The sequence below is a fragment of the Epinephelus moara genome, unplaced genomic scaffold (genome assembly GCF_006386435.1).
Source record: "Epinephelus moara isolate mb unplaced genomic scaffold, YSFRI_EMoa_1.0 scaffold672, whole genome shotgun sequence".
Classification (NCBI taxonomy): domain Eukaryota; kingdom Metazoa; phylum Chordata; class Actinopteri; order Perciformes; family Serranidae; genus Epinephelus; species Epinephelus moara.
Window position 1 is genome coordinate 7,796 of NW_026082622.1, and position 21,193 is coordinate 28,988.

The window sequence follows — 21,193 nt, forward strand, 5'->3', positions numbered from 1 at the left end:
TTCTGTTCTATTCTATTCTATTCTATTCTATTCTATTCTATTCTATTCTATTCTGTTCTATTCGATGACCTGGGAATTAGACTCAACAGTAAACTATCTTTCTCCAGAACTGCATACTGAACCATTAAATTAATTAATTTNTTCTGTTCTGTTCTATTCTATTCTATTCTATTCTATTCTATTCTATTCTATTCTATTCTGTTCTATTCGATGACCTGGGAATTAGACTCAACAGTAAACTATCTTTCTCCAGAACTGCATACTGAACCATTAAATTAATTAATTTACCAAGTTACTTTCATCTAATTTCAATGTTCTAATCCATTCTAGTTCATTTTCATGCTCCTATGAACTGATGAATATCTAATTCACTGATACAGGCTGTTCACCTCTCAATCACTATAGACAGACTGAGTATGAATCCATGAGACATGATGTCATTATCACTTTTAGCCTAGGAGCTAAAAGCTCAGTCTGAAGTTGCTCAAGAAAAGCTCTTAAGAGGTAACAATAAGATAAGACACTTTGTGAATTCAGCTCTTGGTCAGTATTGAAATCCATTGTAATTGACATAAATTCAGCTGACCAGAGCCAAATCTATCTCCTTTCAGTCTCAGAAGATAGCTGTGATTATAATATTGTATTATTTAAGAATGTCATGCTCCATGAAAGTTTTTTACTTTTGTTGTATACTCCTTTTTCATTCCACGGCATGACACTGAATGCAGAAAACATTAAGTCATTGTCGGTTTTTGGAGAGAAATCAAGGCAACATCCATTTCTGTTGCAAGTTGCCAGGCAACAGTGTTCTCCTGACCTCATGACTTACCATTAAAACATGCCAAACATTTTATACTCAACCTAAAATGTTGAAAGTACAACCTCATGAGAGCGATTTGACCCAGACTGAAAAAAATGTTTTTCCTTTGAAACAGATTATTAAGCTTTGTTACACCAACATGCACAGAGACACACAGAGACACATAGAGACACTTTACATAAGCCTACTTGAGCCGTGCTCCTCCATAGAAAAGGACTGGTTCTCAGGGAAGGGTCGGTGAGAGTGTGCTGGAAGGTCATCTCCAAAATGTGGAGGAGGGGACGTGTGACTGGTGTCGAAGAAGTCTTGCGTGTTTGTTTGCGGAGGGTTGCGGAGAATCAGGTGCGCCTCTGGAATGGCGTGGAATAGCAGCAGGATCCAGCCCTGAATGACCAGGGCCACCGCCAGTGCAGGCTCATCCAACACCTTTACATCCTTCTTTCCTCCTCCTGACCTGTCGCCTTTCCCCTTTCCCCTCAGTGCCTGGCTGCCATAAAGATAAAACCCTAGCCAGGCCACCCATAGCAATGCTGATGCCAAACTGGAAAGGAAGACCCAGATGGCGTTACACTTCCATCTCCGTTTTTCACTCTCTCCTTCCCTATCTTCGTCATTACCACCTGTTCCCTCTACCCCCAGCTCTCCTCCACACAGCACCACCCCCAGAGAGAGCCCCATGGCTATGAGGAGCAGCCCCAGGGTGTAGCTGCATGTCAGAGCAAAGTCTAAAGGTGGATATTCGCAGGCCGGGTGACCCTCCCTAACTACAGTCAGCAAGACCCATTCGGCAGAGATGATCCCCTGAACCAAGGCCAAGGCCAGACCCAGCGCTGCCAGGGAGCTGCCCGATGGGCTCGTCTTGCCAGCCACCAGCCTCCTGAGCCTCACACCCTGCACTAGCAAGCTGGAGAAGCAGAGGGCGAAAAGGGGCCCCCAGAACGCCCTGCGGACCACACACAGCGCCTGGTTCTTCCCCACCAGGAAAGCCAGAGAAATAGAGAAGAGCCCCAGGAGCGTGCCCAGGAGCAGGAGAAGAGGCCCCATGCCGGAGCGCCTGGCGGGGTCACCAATGGAGCGCAGCTTGACTAGCAGGAGCACAGCGAGGACCAGAGAAGCGAGGCCGCCGCTGCAGGCCACGGCCTCCAGGACCACACCCCAAACTGACTCCAGGTCACACAGCACTCTGTACGGAGGGTCCACATCCACACTGCATCCCCGAGGAGGAGGAGAGGGGTGGGATGAGCCATAGCCAATCAGTGACAGGAGGCAGATGATGATAGGGCTGACGGCCATCTTAGAGACACACAGACAGAAAACATGTAGTGATGGAGAGAAAGGTACAGAGAGATAAACAAGAGGGAGAAAGATCCAGAGAGGAGGGAGGCAGGAAGGTGAATGTACTGTACATGCTCATACTGCATCTCCATGAGTCACAATATACAGTAAAAAAAAACAGCAGTCAATATATATTAAGATCCAATAAGACTGTTATATATCAGAGATTAATGTTTTTCTCCCTCACACACAAACACGCACTCATACACTCACAGCACAGAATAGAACTGCTTTTAGCACTGGGCAATGGTTTCCATGGGAACGGGAAACAGCGTGGGCTGACTACATTGCACACTGGGCTTTTGAGAAGTCGAGTTTCTGTACCCAAAAGCACAGAGAAATGCACGAGTATGTGCACGCGCACAGACACACACACACATACACACACACATACACATACGCACAATGTTTGTACTTACTTGTGAGGACCCTCATTGACATAATGCATTTCCCAAGCTTTAACTTGAGCTTTATTTAAACCTTTACTCTAATACTGACTTTAATCAATATATAAAAAATGTCCTCACTGTCAAGGGCTGAAACTCAACTTGATCCTAACAAGGATAGACGTATCACAGCGCACACAAATACATGTACGAAATACCACAGCATTAAACTGGTCTCAAACCTAAATTGTAATAATTACGCACTCACCTCAGATAAATTCTTGACTTGAAATCTTGATTATTGACAGTGAAGGGACCTCATTATTTTTCCAGTCTGCATCCCTTCAACTAGTTCAAGTATTCTTTTATAATCCCAGTTAATGAAATCCTTGAGGCAGCAGAAACAAAAAGGTTTCCATTTTGTCTCCTATGTTGCTCTCTGCGCTGACAGCTCCCACTGTTTTAAAGTACAAAATAACACACTTTGTGAGACCAATAATGTCCTGCTGCTGCAGTGACACGTCCAGCTGCTCCGAGAAGAATCCACAATTATGATGCATGCCTTGATACTTCACACACCCACATAGTCAAATATATCTTCTGTCTCTCTTTCACTCTTCTCTCGCGCTCCCTCTGTCCTCCTCTCTCAATTCATTCTGTCTGCATGTCTGTTTTTCTCTCTCCCTGCTTCACGCTGAATCTGCGGAGGTGTCAACAGAGACGCAATCCCAGCCTTACTTCTGCTCACCCACACATGGGGAGTATGATTTGCTGATGCACCTGTCTAAACAGGAAGAAGATAGGAAATAAGTACAGTACATAAGCACGGTAATTCACAGCCAAGCCAGTATTAGTCACCCGTTTGCACATCTCGGTGTTATTTCCTGCCTACAGGCACCCACGTCTTCCTTATACCACTTATACAATTCTTCCTCACACCCAGAGCTGGAGATTCATCTTCTTGGATCACCAGATTGGACCAAAACAAATGGAGGTCTCTTCAGCAGTAAGATGTCCATTGGCGGTGTGTGTTGCAGTGTGAAGACAGAGGCAGAGGGGCAGATGGTCAATCTAAACACAGGTGAGCCCTGTGGCCACGTGGCCGTCCTAGTAGAGAGTGTTACATAATAGCCTTGAAGACATGACTCAGCCAAGTCTTCCTTTAGAGAGGAGTAATCTCCTCCCGTGGAGATGGGAAACCATGATAGCAACCATTGTACTAGCTAATTAAGTCAGTTTGGATCAGTGTGATGGAGATTGATGTTGACAGCCACGAGTGAGCTCAGTGACATATAGAGGCCAACCACAGGAGAAGCCAAAGCTGGTCTGTGGTACACAAATAAACTCTCAGACTGACAGATGTAAGGAGAAGAGTGCACACCTACATCCTGCTGTGAAAGGAAAGACAGTCTAATCCAGATAGTGATAGGGTTTTGGTTGGTGACAGCAGACGAAAAGAGTGATGAATGGGATTTACAAAACAGTCCATTACCCTCCATTCGCCAGGCTAGTTGTCTCTTTCTATTTACAGTCTTTGTGCTAAGCTAAGCTAACAGTTGGCAGTAGGTATTTAGCGTACAAACTCTTGGCTCTGTTTTCAGGCTTTAGAAATTGTAGCCTGTGATGGGAGACTTTGGCCAATCACAAGTCAGTTTAGAGAGAGGGCGTTCCTACTGAAAATACAGATGCACATCCCTTCGGTAAAAGCCTGATTCAATGGTGGAGAACCCTGCAGAGCAAGGTGCTGTTTCAGCAGCGGTAACAAATCTGTCCACACTGCAAAGCAACCAAAAAAAACAGGAGACAGACATATCAAAAGGAGAGTCTCAAAGAGTCTGACAATAAAACAAAACACGTCAAGATCAACAAAGTTTCAGAGACGTAAAGAAAATGTTGCTGATAGTTTAGTCTACTCCTACTTGGAGTCAAAAACTCACAGCTGTGGCTTCAAGTTCACATTTATGTAACTAACATTAACCAGAGCCTCAAATTCTAGTGTGTCCTACGCCTCACTCCCCGCCAAGACCCAGTGCTATTGCTGACCACCAGTCTGCTGCAACACCCAGTGCAGGGAGGTTCGCACTGGCCAAATTTAATCTGCTAGCTGCTGACAAAAGGTTCATCTTCCACGTTGCTGCCTGCACTCATCCCAGTGAAGCAATCCACAGCAGCGGGGAGTGAGGCGGAGGGACCATGGGGTAGCTCACAGGCTAAATCTTGTCTCATTTATAGTGTGTTAAACAGAGAGAGAGAGAGATGAGCAAGGATGAAGTGAAACAAGATTAAATAAATAGATGTATAGGAAACACTGTTTGTATATAGTGCATGCACATGCCTGTGGTCGTCTGGTGGGAGGGGCTTAAGCCAGAGAGGGAAGAGCTGCGGGAGGAGGGTGTATTTCCAGATACTTCCATTTTTTTAAATCTATTGTTTGCCTTTTCCAGATTTATGCCTAGCGAATCTTAAGTCGAGAAACCAAGGGCAGATGAAATGAAAATGAAAACCATCATGAGTTAAAGCCCAAGTCACCATTTTCACCATTTTCTATCAGACAACCCAATATCAGATGGAGGTCAAAAGATCCAAGGTTTTTTATTCGCTCTGGGTCTGAGCACACCTTTCGAGTTGCCTTAAGAGATAACTGAATGTCTGCTAGCTTCTCACAGACATTACTCTGATATTCCTGTCGCCCTCTGGTATTAATAAAGAAGAACATTAAAGTTAGAATCTCAAAGATTTTCATTTAAGTACAGGTGAAGTCACTATTTATCGCTGAATGAGTTAACATGATGGTGATTAAACCTGTGGCCCACTGATAAAAGGGTTGTTGAGGGCAACATTCCCAGGGAAACTCACAGGCAGTGCGTAGTCATTAATAATTCACTCTCATGCACACAGAAACATACACACACACACACACAGTGTCTGTGGTAGTCTGACCCACAGGATGCATGCCATTGGCATGGTATGGAATTCTCCTTCCCCTCCACGATCTGCCTGTTACTGTTTTCAAAATCCCTGTCACTACGTGAAACTAGTCTCGAATAGCCAAATCTATCTTCACACTTTATTTTAGCGCTTTTCGAGAGGCAACAACAACCTCCAAGCTAACAACCTACACACTAAAAGATCTTTTAATGTTTTATGGAGTGTTTACACTGCAGGGTATTAGTCACTTTAATGCCAGGGCTCGCCACCCACATGCAAATGTTCCACCAAAACAAGTCCCCCTTGATACTATTTTGCTAAGGTACTGTTGCAGCATCTGGGCTTAGGGCCACCCATCACAATTTTGATTGGTAAAAAGAAATACAGACAACTCGGAGTGTTTTTTCCCTTAGTGTGGAATTATGGTGGGTTCAGCCAGTGCTTTCTCCAACACTGGCACAGTGTGAGATAGGTCTGGCTATGTGAAACTAATGCTGTGGTAACACTTTCATCTCACCAGCTGCAGGGCTCATAATCGAGCTGATATAGATAAATTCACCAGCCTGGTTTTAAGCCTTTAAGTCTCAGACTGCCAACAAACTAACTGCAATTACTGCTTATTGCCACAGGTGCCGCCAAAGAGAAAGAAACAGAAACCTTTAAGTTTGTGACCTTATATAAGAGTCACTGTCTTCAGAAAGTTTGGGAGACCTCTCGACTCAGCTGGAGTTTGATGTGTGTTTTGTCATTGCGTCCTCTAACGGAGACAAAAGAAGGTAGAGGTTGGAGACAACAGGGACGAGCAGTGTTGACTAACTCAGGACATCAGCCCTAATCTGTGTAATCCAGTGGTTACTATGGTCACAGTCTAATAGGACCTTGTTAAGTATGGCCCATCCCATAATCCCATCCTTATCCCACCTCAGGTCTCTCCTATCAATTGTCATTAAAGACACGTGCTTGTCCAGTCGGTTCATGTCCTTTTGGCATGGTGCAGTGGTCTTTTCACCGCCAGTGGAGACCAAGTATAAAACACTGCACTTCATATTGAACAGGAGGTGCCGAGTGAAAGTGGTAATGTGTGAGACTAGAGACTGCAGCTCAGTCTGTTGGCTCTATCTGCTGTCTGCATGGAGAACTGCAGCAAGCTCCAGTCTGAGGTCTCATTTACGCGGCATCTATCAGTTTTGTCTTCAGTCATGTAGACACCGATGAAACAAACAGCACAGACAGAATCACCATTTTACTTCGGCATGTTCAAATAGATAAATAGTCTAACACTTGGGTTGCAACTTTTTTCCCCCAACTTCCTGTTCTATTTTTTTCAGAATAAAAGTCTGTTTAATGGGGAGTGACCCAAGCGGCAGCGGGCTGGAATGAAGCCAGAGAAGTGCCAAAATGTGCAGTTCTTCTAATGGCCACTTGAGGCTGGCTCCAAAAGAGAGTCAATCCCCATAGACACCCATGTTAAAATGCCCAACTTTACGGTTACGGTTTTGGTCATCACATGTTCCCATTCATTACAACTGTACGGGGATGAATTTTAATATACTCACCCGTTTACATTTTATTAAGGTTTAAAGTTACACATATTTAAGGGCAGGGTCGTTTTGAGTGACAAGCTGGCTGCAAGGTGCCACCACAGTCTATGAGTCACATCTGTCCCTCAATCTTTCACAGCTCCACCCTCTCATCCAAATATGGTCACTTCTGGCTCCAAAAGTCGTCCGAAATGCCGAATTTGAAGCTTCAAAACAGGAGTCCACAAACAAAAGGGTGCCGTCATGGTAGCTTTGTTCATTATTGTATACAGTCTATGAACTGCCACCACCCCGATGACTCAAAGACATTCTGATCCTGCGGCAAATTTAAAAAGTACATCCTTCTTCCTGGAGTATTCCATGTCAAAACATCTGATGTGAAAAAAGTTTTCTCTGTGATAATGATCACATCTTTTATCGGAAGTATTATTTTAACTAACGATTTGGCCTCTTCGTCACATGCTGACGTTATTATTTCATCATCATTCAACTTTAAAGTCTTTTTTTTTGCTGACACATCTTTTTGTTATCAAAGCTCACATATGCAGACAGGTATATTTAGGCTTTATTATTTCAAGAAAAATATGTATAACTTTAAAAGTAGCACTTTTTTAAAATGTATTGCTTACGAGTATATAACAACTTGAAGTTGTAAAATCAATAAAAAAAAGGAATCAATTATTTCATGGTATAAGCAGCAAGTTGGTTGTTATTGCAATAAAAGGGTTTCAGTTGTTAATAGAATGAGTGTCATTAATAAACCATTGTGATAATGTTAATAAACAACCAATTAATGTTAGCTCATGGTCCACAAATTAAGTAATTTTGTTCAAGTTTTAACATTTAGTCTCCAGTAAAAACATAATTTTACCTCAACATATCAAAGAGCTGAAATTTCAATAAAAACATTCAACATAGATCAATATAATACCTTCATATAAAAACTTACTTAATTTGACTTTATTCAGAGTCTTTTAAAAAAAAATTGAACTCAACTTGAATTTTATGTAAGTGCAATAAGACTCATGGCATATTTACCATCCTACATTGTTGCTTGAATTTAATACTCAGGTTTATTGTAAGACAGCATCACTCAGGTCAAGAAAGTATAAGATTGTGATCAATTTTTCACCTATTACATATTTTAAATAAATCGATAGGAGAAAAGAAGAAATCATAGCTCTTATGTGATCTTCTACACATATGTACACTACAGAGTAACGCACCTACAACCTGCATTTTACACCAGTAAGGCCAGAGTTTTATTATTTACCCTCCTAAATTCTTGCCTATATTTAACACAGAGGTAGATTATATTACATTTTTACATTATTTACAACACAGTTGCACATTTTAATTCAAAAGATAAGAGAAAAGATTAAATGACAGCTTTTCTCAATCTTGATGTCCGTTGTGTTTGTATAACAGGGTTTGGCTCCTGTCCAGATGTTTATTTAGTCACGGTTGACTCCTGCACCTTTTGTTGCCACTTCAGCTGTGTTGACACTGCAGTGCTGTTTCACATGCGTTTATGAATGTGCAGGACGTTGTTACAGGTGGGGCAGGCATGCTCCACATCTTTGCAGTCATCCACACAGAATGGTATGAGACAGCAAGGCCAGCAGCTGGTGTGGAGTATCAGAATGAAGTAAGAATAATACTTCATCATTCATTTTAAGCTGGTTAAGAAACTCCCCTGCTGCCTTAAAAATGTGAGTTAACTAAATTAAGGAATGACTGGCTCAAAATCATTCGATGAGTTTTGAACATATAAAACCTACTGAGTTACATGAGAAAATAAGCTCAACATACCTCAGACATTAAGTTAAATTAATGACTGTTCAGTCACATTGACATTGCTGCAGACAGATTTATTCTCAATTCATTTTTTGTGCTCAGTTTGAAAAGTCAATATTTCATTAGGCATATAGAATTTACATCTGGGTTTTCTACTCAGGTCAATTTATACCAGAGTTAAGTCAAAGACAACATGCAAGACTGCTCACAGTGACCCTCTTTGATCATAAGTGAAGTGGAGGAGGACTGAACTCCATATTAAACATCATGGTTTGCATTGTTAATTATTATAATTATTATTATTAGCAGTAGTAGTACTAGTAGAAGTGGTACTAGTAGTAGTATTTAAAGAAACAAAAAACAGTTGAGACTCATCTTAACATGTATTGAAGACATGCAGCAAGTTTCCAATACGTATGTTTTCTTCAAACTACGAAAAAGAAGGGTCTGTGGAGAGTTTTAACCCTCAAACAATGCATGCATTCATTCAGCTCATCATTTCAATTAAAAACAAACTCAGATCAGGTGAACTGATGTTTATAATATTTGAAGTGGAATGAAAAAAAAATACAAGACATTTGAAGTTGAATTAAAACTATGTTACGGTGAGAGAAAAGATTAGTTGATTCCATGACACTTCTGTATGATGTTTATATGAGTGTGTGTGTTGGGTTCGCTACTCACCCGATGATTCCCAGTCCGCCACAAATCAGCCAGGTGAGCAAACCATTTTTGTGCTCAGTTTTAGTGACTACTGTGCTTTGGCAGTGAGGACACATCATCTGTCCAGGAGCATCAGTTGGCAGGTGTTGCACCACCACCACCTGGGTCACTGTGAGGGAGACACCCAACACTCTGTAACACCTACACTTGACATTAACAATCCACACCAACCAGTCACTGGACTCAAAGCTCTCTGACTTTTTATCATATTCTTCATATTCAAAGTTATTTTAACTTGTGAGAAATAGCTGGAGAGAGATACTCACCAGGTTGAGGTTGTTGTGGGCTGTACAGGTAGGCGGGTTGATTAACTGGATGTTAGAAGAAGACAACTTGAGTATGGTTCAAAGAACAGAATGACAAACAAATCGCCAAAAGGATCCTACCAGGAATACCTCCAGAATATGAGAGCTATATTAGGCTAAAACATGCAGATAAAATGATACAGATGAAGGTCCTGATCTCTTACTGGGCTGGATGCCAGGCTGAGCTTGGTAGACTCCCACATTGTAGTCCACAGGGGGACCAGGATACGGCGGTACCGGTTCTGGAGGAGGTCCCTGGCCCTTTTCCATGATATCTGCTGAAGAAGGAGAAAAGCAGGAAAAAAGCTTGTAAGCAAAAATAAACTAGAGTAAAGCCTTGTAATCCAAAAAGCAGTTCTGATCTCTCAGAGTGAAGTAAAAGAAAGATAAGATAAGACAGCCTGTCCATAGACACACAATATATCCATGTACAACAAACTACAGTTAACGCTTACTAACACCCAGGTACACACCAGAACATACACACCATGAATACTGCACTGATGTTGGGGTTGAGCCGAATACTCAAATGAAATTAATATCTGGTATGGAGATTTTACTTTTTACAAGTACAGGTATTATCCAAATAAAAAATGTGCCTCATGATGACGGTAAATTCTGATTTGGGTTGCCGTATTCACTCGTGATCAATCCAGAGATTTTTCTGTAAATCCTGTTCTAATAGATATTAAATATAGAATTTTTTTTATCAAAACATATTAATTTCAGTCTTTAAAAAAACAGCTTCTGGTTAGGCCACATCTATTTCAGGTTGAAGTCCCACCTACTTCCTGTTTTAATTCCACACTGTCTGAGTACAGATACTCAACCCTAATAGATGCCCGACATCAGATATTGTACTATCACCCCACTCTCCACGCACCCCACCACCCCAACCCCAATGTAAAATTGACTTACAAAACACTGATTTTCAGGCTCCTGTTCAATGCCCTGTGCCCTAATACAGATGGTGCTACATAAAACATGGCAACGCTCAAGAGCCTGAAAATCATTGTTTTGCATTTTAGTTTCGTTTTTCTTTTTCATTTATTTTTTTTTTTCTTTATTTAACTTGTGTGTGTTTTCTTGTACTACATAGTGAGGACCGACAGACTTCACCAACAGAGGGAGGACATTTTTGGAAATAGAAGACATTCTGCCCAGTCGTCACTTCTTCAAAGGCCTGTTTTAGGGTTAAGACTTGATTTTTAAGGTTCAGCCTAGAATTCGGTTTAGGTTAGGGGTAGGGCACTGCTCTCCGCTGAAAGAAATCACATTTAGGGCAGTGCTGCCCATGCTATCCCTTTACGCACACCCTTGGTCCAGACTGAAACCTGGTATCTCCATCTCTTCTCTCTGAAGTATGAAAACTTGCTTATCAAGTTATAAAGCATTTTAAAGCCATGAAGTTGTGACAACACTTTCTCCATGATGTGTTTGTATGTAAACAAGCTGGTTTGGTGGCATTGCATTTTTACATTATAATGGAACCGATTGTCAGACCAGTCATTGGATCCCTGCTCTCATATGACCAAAAGTCCCACTCTTCTGTTGGTCAGCTTTATGTTAATTATACTTTCGTGTCACTGTTTTATCAAACACACAAAAAGTAGGTGTCCAGTGCACAATGGTATCCTTTATCAGCAATGTATTTGCATGTAAAGGACTTGAGTTGCTATGAGTTTGTACTGAAGCTGCCTTAACACTGGGAGTAGGCGTTATCATACTGCAGAGGAGTGCTGGCTGATTAAATTCAGGGAGTCCCAACTAATGGCTGTGTTGGGAAATTGTGTCAGTTAATGCCTCAGTTTGTGTGTGTGTGTGTGTGTGTGTGTGTGTGTGTGTCGTATCAGGTGCAAGCAAAGTAACACCCAAATCTATGGAAGCTGAGAGAGACCAATGCACAAATAAAACACAAGTAGGAGGAAAAGCAAAGCAACAGGAATTTTCCAGTTGTATTGTTTCTCTTACGGTTTACATCCATGTCAGTGAAAACATGAATGCTTCAGACATGTCTTTCCCCCCGACAGCACAGAAGATCTATACAGTGAATACAATTTCAAAGTGGACACCCAGGATTAGTGTCACCATTTAAATATCTGAACAAATGTCTCCCCCTCTGTTTTTGAGATGTGACACCAAACAATGGCCAGAGAAGTGTTTTATGCAGAACATTATGATGTCACAGTAAGATTGACCTTTGCCCTTCTGACTACAAAAACTCTAATCAGTTTATCCTTCAGTCCAAGTTGACATTTGTGTCAAATTTAATGGAATTCCATAAAGTTTTTCTTGAGCTATGATGCAAGGTCACACTGAACTTCGACCACCAAAATCCAATCAGTTCATTGTTGAGTCCAAGTGAACATTGTGCCAAATTTGAAGAAATTCCCTCAAGGTATTCTTTAGATATCATGTTAACAAGAATGAGACAGATGAGGTCAAAGTCACCTTGACCTTTGACCACCAAAATCTAAGCAGTTCATCACTGAGTCCAAGTGAATGTTTGTGCCAAACTTGAAGAAATTCTTTTGGGGTGTTCTTGAGATATTGTGTTCACAAGGATGGGATGGACGGACAGACAGCCCAAAAACATAATGCCTCTGGCCACGGCTATCGCCAGCATGGTGATGAGGCGTTATAGTAGGAAAAACACAGGTTAAACTAATTTTGTTTGTGAGTGCTCCAATAAGCAATGACAGGGGATGGAACAGAGCCACCATTAATGTTATTGGTAACACCTAGTCTTGCCACCAGACAATCAGAGATCTCTGCCTTCTGATAGTCTGGGGACACTCCTTTCTAAAGTGTGTTTAACACACTGGAGAAAACGGCCAGCAACAAAGCAACGCCTCTTGCATTTTTTAAAAGGACACGCCCTCTCGTCCGCAAGGAAACAAACACACAGAGAGCTTGAAGATGGATGCTGAGAGATTTAACTCCGTTTTATCAAACGTGTGCTCAGTCCACAAGATTGTGGAAATGAAGGACTTACAGCGACTTTGTTTAAAACTTTTAACACAGTTGGACTATGTTTACAAGCACAAGAGATCAGCGAGCCACTGAAGGACCGCCCTGCATATTAACTATTGGTTCTGCAACGTAGGGAGTTTTTTTTAAACTCTGAAATTGTATCCGCCCATCTAAACACAAAATCAGGGAGAAAGACATCTATCTTTAGTTAAGCAAAGCATCTAAAGACTGACTTGTGAGTCTAGGTAACACTTGTGCTTTTCCTACTGCAACAAATCCAGATGCCTGGATGTAAAAGGCCTGATTTATTTACCTCATCCTTCAAAAGTTCTCATGGGACACTAGAACCTGATTACAGTAACATGTTGTTAAATAATAATAGGCTAATACTGTATTATAGTAAATATCTACAGTAATAGTCGGTATGTTTGTGTTTGTGTTTGTGTTTGTGAATGTTTGTGGGACTCTGATCAACAATATCACACAATAAGAATGTTTGACAAAAAAAATTCTTAGCCATTCTTTTTTTAGTTTCCTGGTGGATTTCTGTTGTATTAGGCTGGTGACATTTCTGTTTGATTGTGGTTTCTGTATGTGTTGTTAAACTGGTTAATGTTCTTCTTTCTACTTTGCATTTTATTTCTTTGCATCATTTTGCTAAATAAAGCTGATATCGTCTTCATTTGCATGTGTTTTTTAGGCTGCATGTATTGAACTGTCTTGGCCACTGCAGGCTGGCACAGGTGGGGACGCTAAAAGGGAAGTGACATGAATAAAGTGTGCTGGTGAGTGAGTTGGCAGATCTCGTTCAACCTGTCCACCTGTTCAATGACTCAAAACCATAAGCATTTAGAGTTTCAGGCAGTGCTTGTCCTGACAAAACCCATAATCATGATTCAACTTATAATCATGTTAAAAGAGTCCAAAAAAAAAGAGATAAAATTACCTGTTGGTAAGATTTGACCCCAACATTTGTTTCATATCTGAAAAGCCTAAATTTTAACTGGCACACAGATGAAAACCAAGTAACAAATACGTGAATCCTAAGATTAAGTGAGGTTAACTGTTGTTAGTTCACCTCAACACCAAGTACAAGACATTACATTACAGGGATTTTCAGAGTGAGTACTGAGATAGATGACGCTTTTCACAATCTAAAGAAACAGACTAACTTGGAATAGAGCTGCTCAAAACCTCAGCAGCACTCTGCATGTTTCTTTAAAAAAAATGCTGTCGAGTTGCTGTTTCCTGATTAAAAGTACAAATCAATATTACACAAACGAGAAACTTTCAGGCTCTGCTAGCTTGTATTTCCTTTTCCTCTGAGCCTATGTATGTATGTGTGTTTTGAGGACAGCTGTAATGCTGCTTACCTTGGTCAGAAGGATATGTGAGAGCCTGGTGCTGCTTATTCCTCAGATGTTTGAGGGCAACTGAGAAAAACAGCAAGACAAATGAAACTGCAATGTGCCAGAAGGAAGGTGGGGCATCATGTGAAAAGGTGCAGTCGTCATAGGTGTGGATCATACTGTATTTGTACAATTTTGAATTGTTATTCTCTTCTATTACATAATATATTTGCAACACTATCAAAAGAAATCAACATTACGTGTTTCTATAGTAATAGACAGTGTTATATTGTTTTATTTATTTACAGTGTTTGTGTTATTGTATTAGATTGGCAGAGTCTTGAAAATGCTATGTATTGATTGACTGAAACCTTTATTTACAAAGTAATAACTCACCTAGGGCAGGAGAGCTCTACAGGGACATATAAATAGGAGTTACATGTCGATACACATAAAAATAAAACATTTACCAAGAGGTAAAAATAAAACAAAAACGGCTATAAGACAAGAAAATAAAATACAAGCAAAGGTACAATCAAGGATCTATCAAAACATTTCATATTTAATGTTTCATATTATTTCATATTAATGTTTTAGTGTTTGAGGCAAACATTAAGAAACGTTTTAGTGTGTCATGTCTGAGACCATACTGAAGGGTATTCTGTTTGTAGAGCATACAATAAATAAAAGCTGTTTTCTCTAAAGCATTCTTACCAAAATCCTGGGGATTTATATATGAAAACTGCACTGTGTCTGTGTGGGATATCTTGAATATGTTGTGCATTCAGATGCAAACAGGAGACATTTTAGATGTGTTAATTTGCATACAGTAAATGTCACAGAAACATCTTTTGTTAGGATACTCTGGATGATTGTCAGAGCCTGAAAAGCATCTTTTGATATTTGGAGATATACTTGGTGATTAGAATTAAAGTCATTTTGGAAGGCTGACGTGAAAAAAAACAAACTTTGAAGGATAAGGCTGGTATTGCTCTATGTTTCTCTTACTGTGAACAAATCCTGTGAAAAGAAGAAAACCAACACATTAGTCCGTCTATTCTCCATCTTGTTTGCAGCACTCAGCCTTGAGCATTATGGTTCCTACTTAACCCTATGGGCCCTAGGCATTTTGGGGGTATTTTTACTGCCTTTACTTTTAAGCTCATATCACAGTCATTATAAAGGCTACATACACATGCTATATCTTGTTTTTTTTTTTCAGGACAATGTGGGCTATCCAGATTTGCCATCATTTCATGTCCTTCTATGTGCCTGTATTTTATATTAATTTTTNGTTGTCTGGGTGCGCAAAGGTGAAGTGGCTGGTCTTGTCATACAAAGTTTGATGGAGTGTCAACTGGACAATATGGAGATATTTGCATCTTGAAAGCCGGACTACAAATGTGGATAGACAGGGAGAAACACACGCAAACCTAAGACGTGGTAAGATACGATATTCCTCACTATATGAAGTGACTGATAATAAGATCTGTATAATGGATTGAGAAGAAATTTGTCAGGTTTTTATTTTGTAGACAATTAATCTGGATTTATAGCATGATGGGATGACAGCACAATGATGTGTGTGGTATCACTGGAAAGCTCTGGTCCTGCGATTTCATGTGATATGCGTGGCATTTCTGTGACCCTGCATTCGCGAGTAATCCATCAAAGAGTAATGTGTGTGCAGAGCTGTATGAAAGCTCTGTTATACATAATTATAGTATGACTTTATTTTTATTTACCAACAAGTTGATCTTGTTGGAAAGCTACAATTTCACGTGATATGCGTGGCTTCTCGCTATGACGCACAGTCGCGGAGAAAATCAATAGAGAAGAACAGGTGTGAATTTGGACGCACTATGCGTCGTTTGGGCCCATAGGGTTAAGATATAAGTCTTTAAAAGTGGGTCGCAAAAAAAACAAAAAAACAAAACACACTCTCACTGCCAGCTGGTCAAATATTTATGCTTGGGCAGTGGCCCTTGCTGTCAGACACCAGCGCATCGAGGCACCCTTTAGTGTCAGGATGAGACGTACCAGGCAGTGTAATTTTATGATGCTCTTAGCAACTGCTGTAGTAACTGGCGAGAAAGTCTGCATAGGGTTGGTGGGAAGGCAGATGGATGGGTCAAAAAATACTTTAACCCAGGACACCACTGTTTATGTCCCGTGTGAAACCAAAAGCCAATCGAGCTATCTAATAAAGCCTCTTTGACACAGAGTGCGATTTTCGCGGCACCCACCGGGGGGTAGGGCACAGAGCAAGTGGAGAGCAAGGCGCGCAAGACAGGATTTGGGGGAGTAGAGGCTCGTTCAGGAGCTACAGCTCCATGGTGACCACTTCCTGGTCTCCTTCAGGCTCTTCTCTGCAATTGGACGCGCCAAGGTGTCGTCCTGAATCCTGTCGTGTGGTGAAATTTAAAAGATTTCAATTCGAGCGCAGGCTGGCGGCGCGCTACTCAGCTCGGCGGCAGAGCGGTGCACTCTTGTGCCGCGGTAGCACATACACAATGAATGGGTTCGTCAGCGGAGGTCTGATCTTTGCGCACTCTGTGTGAAAAGGGCTTGACAAGGTGGCATAGTATGCTAGTATGTCTAGCACACTACGAGAATGATGTAGGTCGTGATGTTACAGTACAACATAGCCTACTTAATTTAAGCCAAACTATGATGTTTTTTCTAAACCTAACCATGTACTTTTTTTGCGGAAACCTAAGGAAGTAAATCTAAAAAAACGAAGTAAACCTACATCTGAGGTTTATTTTGAAAAAAGACTGTATGCAGCGAAAACTGTAAATTTTCAGTGAAAACAGTAGTTTATTTTGAAAAGGCACACTGAAATGCCATTCCTGAGCCTCCAAAACTGACCTTGGTGGGGTACTCAGAGCATCATATTTTGACATGTAGGGCCACTGAAGAGGCATCGGTATTTGATAAACTGGGGATGAGAATGTGTCTGGGAAAAAAAGGCTACATACAGTGATGTCCTCAAATGCTGGGGCCTGGGGCACTGTAGTTTTTAGGTAATGTTATTTAACAGGAGTGAAAAATGGAAACTATTTTGTGTGTTTTGTTTTAACACACATTGTGAATATATTTGCAGCAGCAGAACAGTGTCAGTGGGTTCAACTGAAAATAAAGTACAATGCTCAGGTTTATTGTAATGATATGTCACCCAGTGCAACAGTTTCATTCATTCATTCATCTTCTAACCGCTTCATCCTCTTGAGGGTCGCGGGGGGGCTGGAGCCTATCCCAGCTGACATTGGGTGAGAGGCAGGGTACACCCTGGACAGGTCGCCAGACTATCACAGGGCTGACACATAGAGACAAACAACCATTCACGCTCACATTCACACCTACGGACAATTTAGAGTCACCAATTAACCTGCATGTCTTTGGACTGTGGGAGGAAGCTGGAGTACCCGGAGAGAACCCACGCTGATACGGGGAGAACATGCAACCCTCTTGCTGTGAGGCGACAGTGCTAACCACCACACCACCGTGCCGCCCAGTGCAATAGTTTGGCCTTTCTTAATAAGTCTGTATACAGAAAATCAATATCCAATATCCAACAGTAATTCACAGAATTCAGAAAAGTGTAACAGTGAAATCGCTCCAGCAGAGGGTGCAGTGAGACAGTGTCATTAAAATGAAGAGTTTTGTAGGAAGAGGACTTGATGAGGCTCTTCTGAAGAGAACTACAACTCAGAGTTAAACTGCCTGATGTGAAAAGCCATCTATGCAGTGCTGTTATTTTAGAGGCCTGATCGTGATAGTTTGTGTCATCACATTTGTCACTTGACTTTGCTTTTAATCTGTTTTATTTCAGGCAAGTTTCGTTTTGTCTCCCATCATGTTGTGCTGTCAGGATTTATTTACCTCATCCTTTAATAGCTTGTCATGGCATCAGGACCGAACTAGTCACTAGTCAGAACCGTGGCTGACTTTAATCTGATTTTAACACGGTCACAGCTGTTCTTGCACAAGTACTCTTATTCTGCTCATCATGACAAAACATAAACTGCCTTGCCTCCTTGAATTTCCTCATCCATCTTAAGGAGCTTTTTGCTGCAGCCACAGTTGACTCTGTCCAGCATGCCAATAATTTCCTTTTGCTTTAAGATGATAAGGTTCCTCTAGAGGATGCTCCTCAGTGGCATAGGAATCAGCCATGTCATAAAGGACTGTGTGGGTTTCCTTCCACTGCACAAGGACACGCAGATCAGGTGATACACTGACACCTTGTCCAGGGTGAATCCCACCTGTTGCCCTGTTGATAAAATGGATGGATGGGTAGTTCATGTTGAATGTGTATATTCATGTACTGTAGATATTTTATCTAAGAACTGCAAATGGCAAAGCTGCTGTTGTGTTGAGGTCAACCTCTGTTACATATAGGACTCCTCTGAAGAAAAGCTTTTTTTTCTCACCATATAGACGGTTATGACCCCTACCAAGGTCCAAGCCTGGATTATGTGGATTCATACAGGATGAAAGGAGAGGAAATGGCAACAAAGATGTTGATAACAAGGCAATACAATGACTGTTGCCATTAAACATGACAAACATGAACTGTTATTTTTGTCATCTCTTAAAGCAAATGATGATTTTCATTTGGGCTGTTTAAGGAATAACTGTTTGTCTTTGAAGCATCTATCCATTCATCATATCGATTTTCATCCCCTGGATCACAGGGGCAGCAGGCTGAGCAAAGCACCCCAGACATCCTTGGGGATCCTGAGGCATTCCCAGGCCAGATGAGATATGTAATCCCTCCAGCATGTTCTGGGCCTGCCCCAGGGCCTCCTACCACTTGGACATGCCAAAGACACCTCTTACGGGAGGCACTCAGGAGTTATACTAATCAAATGCCCGAACCACCTTAACCAGCCCTTTTCAATGCAAAAGAGCACAGGCTCTAGTGCAAGCTTCCTCCAGACGTCTGCGCTCCTCACTGTCTCTCCAAGGCTGAGCCTTGTGGAGGAAACTCATTGTATTGTATCTGAGATCTCGTTCTCTCAGTCACTACCCAAAGCTCACGACCATAGGTGAGGGTTGGGACGTAGATGTGATGCAAGCACCACAGTGCTGTTGCCAAACTGCCTATCCATCTCACGCTCCATTTTCCACCCACTCATGAACAAGACCCCGAGATACTTGAACTACTTTGCTTGGGGCAGTAACTCTCTTCCAGCCCAGACAGGGGGAATCCACTGTTTTATAGCAGAGAACAATCACTTCAGCCTTGGAGGTGTTGACTTTCATCCTGACCTGCAAAAAGTAGAGATGCAATTCTGAGGCCCCCAGACTGGACCCCTTCCTCCTCCTGGTTGTGCCTTGAGATCCTGTCCATGAATATCATAAACAGATAATAAGCGTTCTCCAAGTTCACAAAACACATGTAGAGTGGATGGACAAACTCTCAAGAAGGAGCCTCCTTTTCAGCAACCTGGAATAAACCTTCCCAGGGAGGCTGAGCAGTGTGGTATTCAATAATGGGAGTACCCTCCGGTCCCCTTTTTTGAAAATGCGAACCACGACCCTGGTCTGCCACTCCACAGGCACCGTACCCGACCTCCATGCAACACTGAAAATGCTTGTCAGCCAAGACAGCCCAACAGTGTCCAGAGCCTTCAGCATCTCAGGGTGAATCTAATCCACACCTGGGGCCTTGCCACTGGGGGGCTTTTTGACTACCTCAGTGACGAGGGTTCCCCCACGTCTTCACACTCTGCCTCCTCTACAGAGGACATGATGGCCAGATTCAGGAGTTTCTCAAAGTGTTATTTCCACCACTCAACAGCATCTCCTGTCTGGGTCAGCAGTTCTCCTTCTCTGCTGAACACAGCCACAAGCCCTGCTTTCCCTTCCTGAGGCGTCTAGCAGTTTGCCAGAACTTCCTTGAGGCCAGAGGAAAGTCCTTCTCCATAGCCTCCCCAAACTCCTCCCACACCCAGGTTTTTGCTTCGGCAACCACCACAGCTGCAGCCCTTCTGGCCAACCAGTACCTGTCTGCTGCTTCTGGGGGGCCCTGGGCCAACCAAACCCAAAAGGCCTCCTTCTTCAGCCTGACGACCTCCTTCCCTGCTGCTGTCAACCTTCAGGTTCTTGGATTGCCACAACTGGCACTGACGACCCTTTGACCACAACTTTTAGCAGCTGCCTTCACTGTGGAGGCTTCAAACATGGACCACTCAGATTTCATGCCCCCAAACTCCCACACGATGCACAAAAAATTATTCCGGAGGTGGGAGTGGAAGACCTCACAGACAGGGGCCTCTGCCAGACGTACCCAGTTCACCCTCACTACACATTTTGGGTTTACCAGGTCTCTCCGGCAGGTGATCAGTTGACAGCTCCGCTCTTCTCTTCAACCAAGTGTCCAACACATATGGCTGCTGATTTGATGATAGGACCACAAAGTCAATCATCGATTCTTGGCCTAGGGTGTCCTGGTACTAAGAATGCTTATGAACCTCCCTGTGCTCAAACATGGTGTTCGTTATGGCCAATCCATGACTAGCACAGATGTCCAAAAAAACATCACTCAGGAGCAGGTCAGGCAGGCTGTCCCTCCCAATCACCCCCCTCCAGGTTTCTCCGTCTTTGCCCACGAGCAGCAATTGACATGATTGACAGCTGTGTTAGAGAGTCTGCGGCTCTGATTTGCTGTTTTTGCTCTCGTAAGTAAGGCCATTAAAATTGCTACACGACAACTGAGCAGGCAGAGAAGAATGATTTGTTTCATAGATTATCTGTCTCATTTAGTGCTAACAGTAACAAAAACTTTGTTTTTTTTAAAAAAGTAATCAACTACAGCTTTAAGTTGTCGACATAATTATGTAGTCATTACAATCAACAGATTGTTTTGTCACCTCGCGAATTGATAAAGCTTTGCTATTCCAATACTTGATCACAAAAATTTAAATCTTGTTATGTCAAGATGTCGGCACTGGGACAAAACATAATATTCAGATTTTATTGGGAATTAGGAGTACATTTTAATATGTGACGGCATGGCTATATGCCT

At 42.0% G+C, this 21,193-nt stretch overlaps 2 protein-coding genes across 3 annotated transcripts; both read right to left on the bottom strand.

The window, feature by feature from the left end:
- Window positions 1-1,008: 1,008 nt before the first annotated feature.
- LOC126387527 (G-protein coupled receptor family C group 5 member B-like) lies at window positions 1,009-3,299 on the bottom strand (the record flags this gene model as incomplete). Its single annotated transcript, XM_050040035.1, has 2 exons — window positions 2,810-3,299; window positions 1,009-2,113 (listed from the first exon to the last, which is right to left on the bottom strand). A coding segment is annotated over exon 2 (1,105 nt), but the record flags the coding sequence as incomplete, so codon positions are not given.
- A 5,119-nt stretch (window positions 3,300-8,418) lies between these two features.
- Window positions 8,419-14,237, bottom strand: LOC126387528 (LITAF domain-containing protein-like). Of its 2 annotated transcripts, none has more exons than XM_050040036.1 (5): window positions 14,182-14,237; window positions 10,000-10,113; window positions 9,797-9,841; window positions 9,492-9,639; window positions 8,419-8,635 (listed from the first exon to the last, which is right to left on the bottom strand). In XM_050040036.1, the coding sequence occupies exons 2-5, from the start codon at window positions 10,103-10,105 to the stop codon at window positions 8,530-8,532; spliced, it is 405 nt and encodes a 134-aa protein (XP_049895993.1). In that variant the 5' UTR covers window positions 10,106-10,113; window positions 14,182-14,237; the 3' UTR covers window positions 8,419-8,529. The 2 variants fall into 2 exon arrangements, with proteins under 2 accessions (XP_049895993.1, XP_049895994.1); XM_050040037.1 differs by having other exon boundaries at window positions 10,000-10,110; window positions 14,182-14,219.
- Window positions 14,238-21,193: the final 6,956 nt, after the last annotated feature.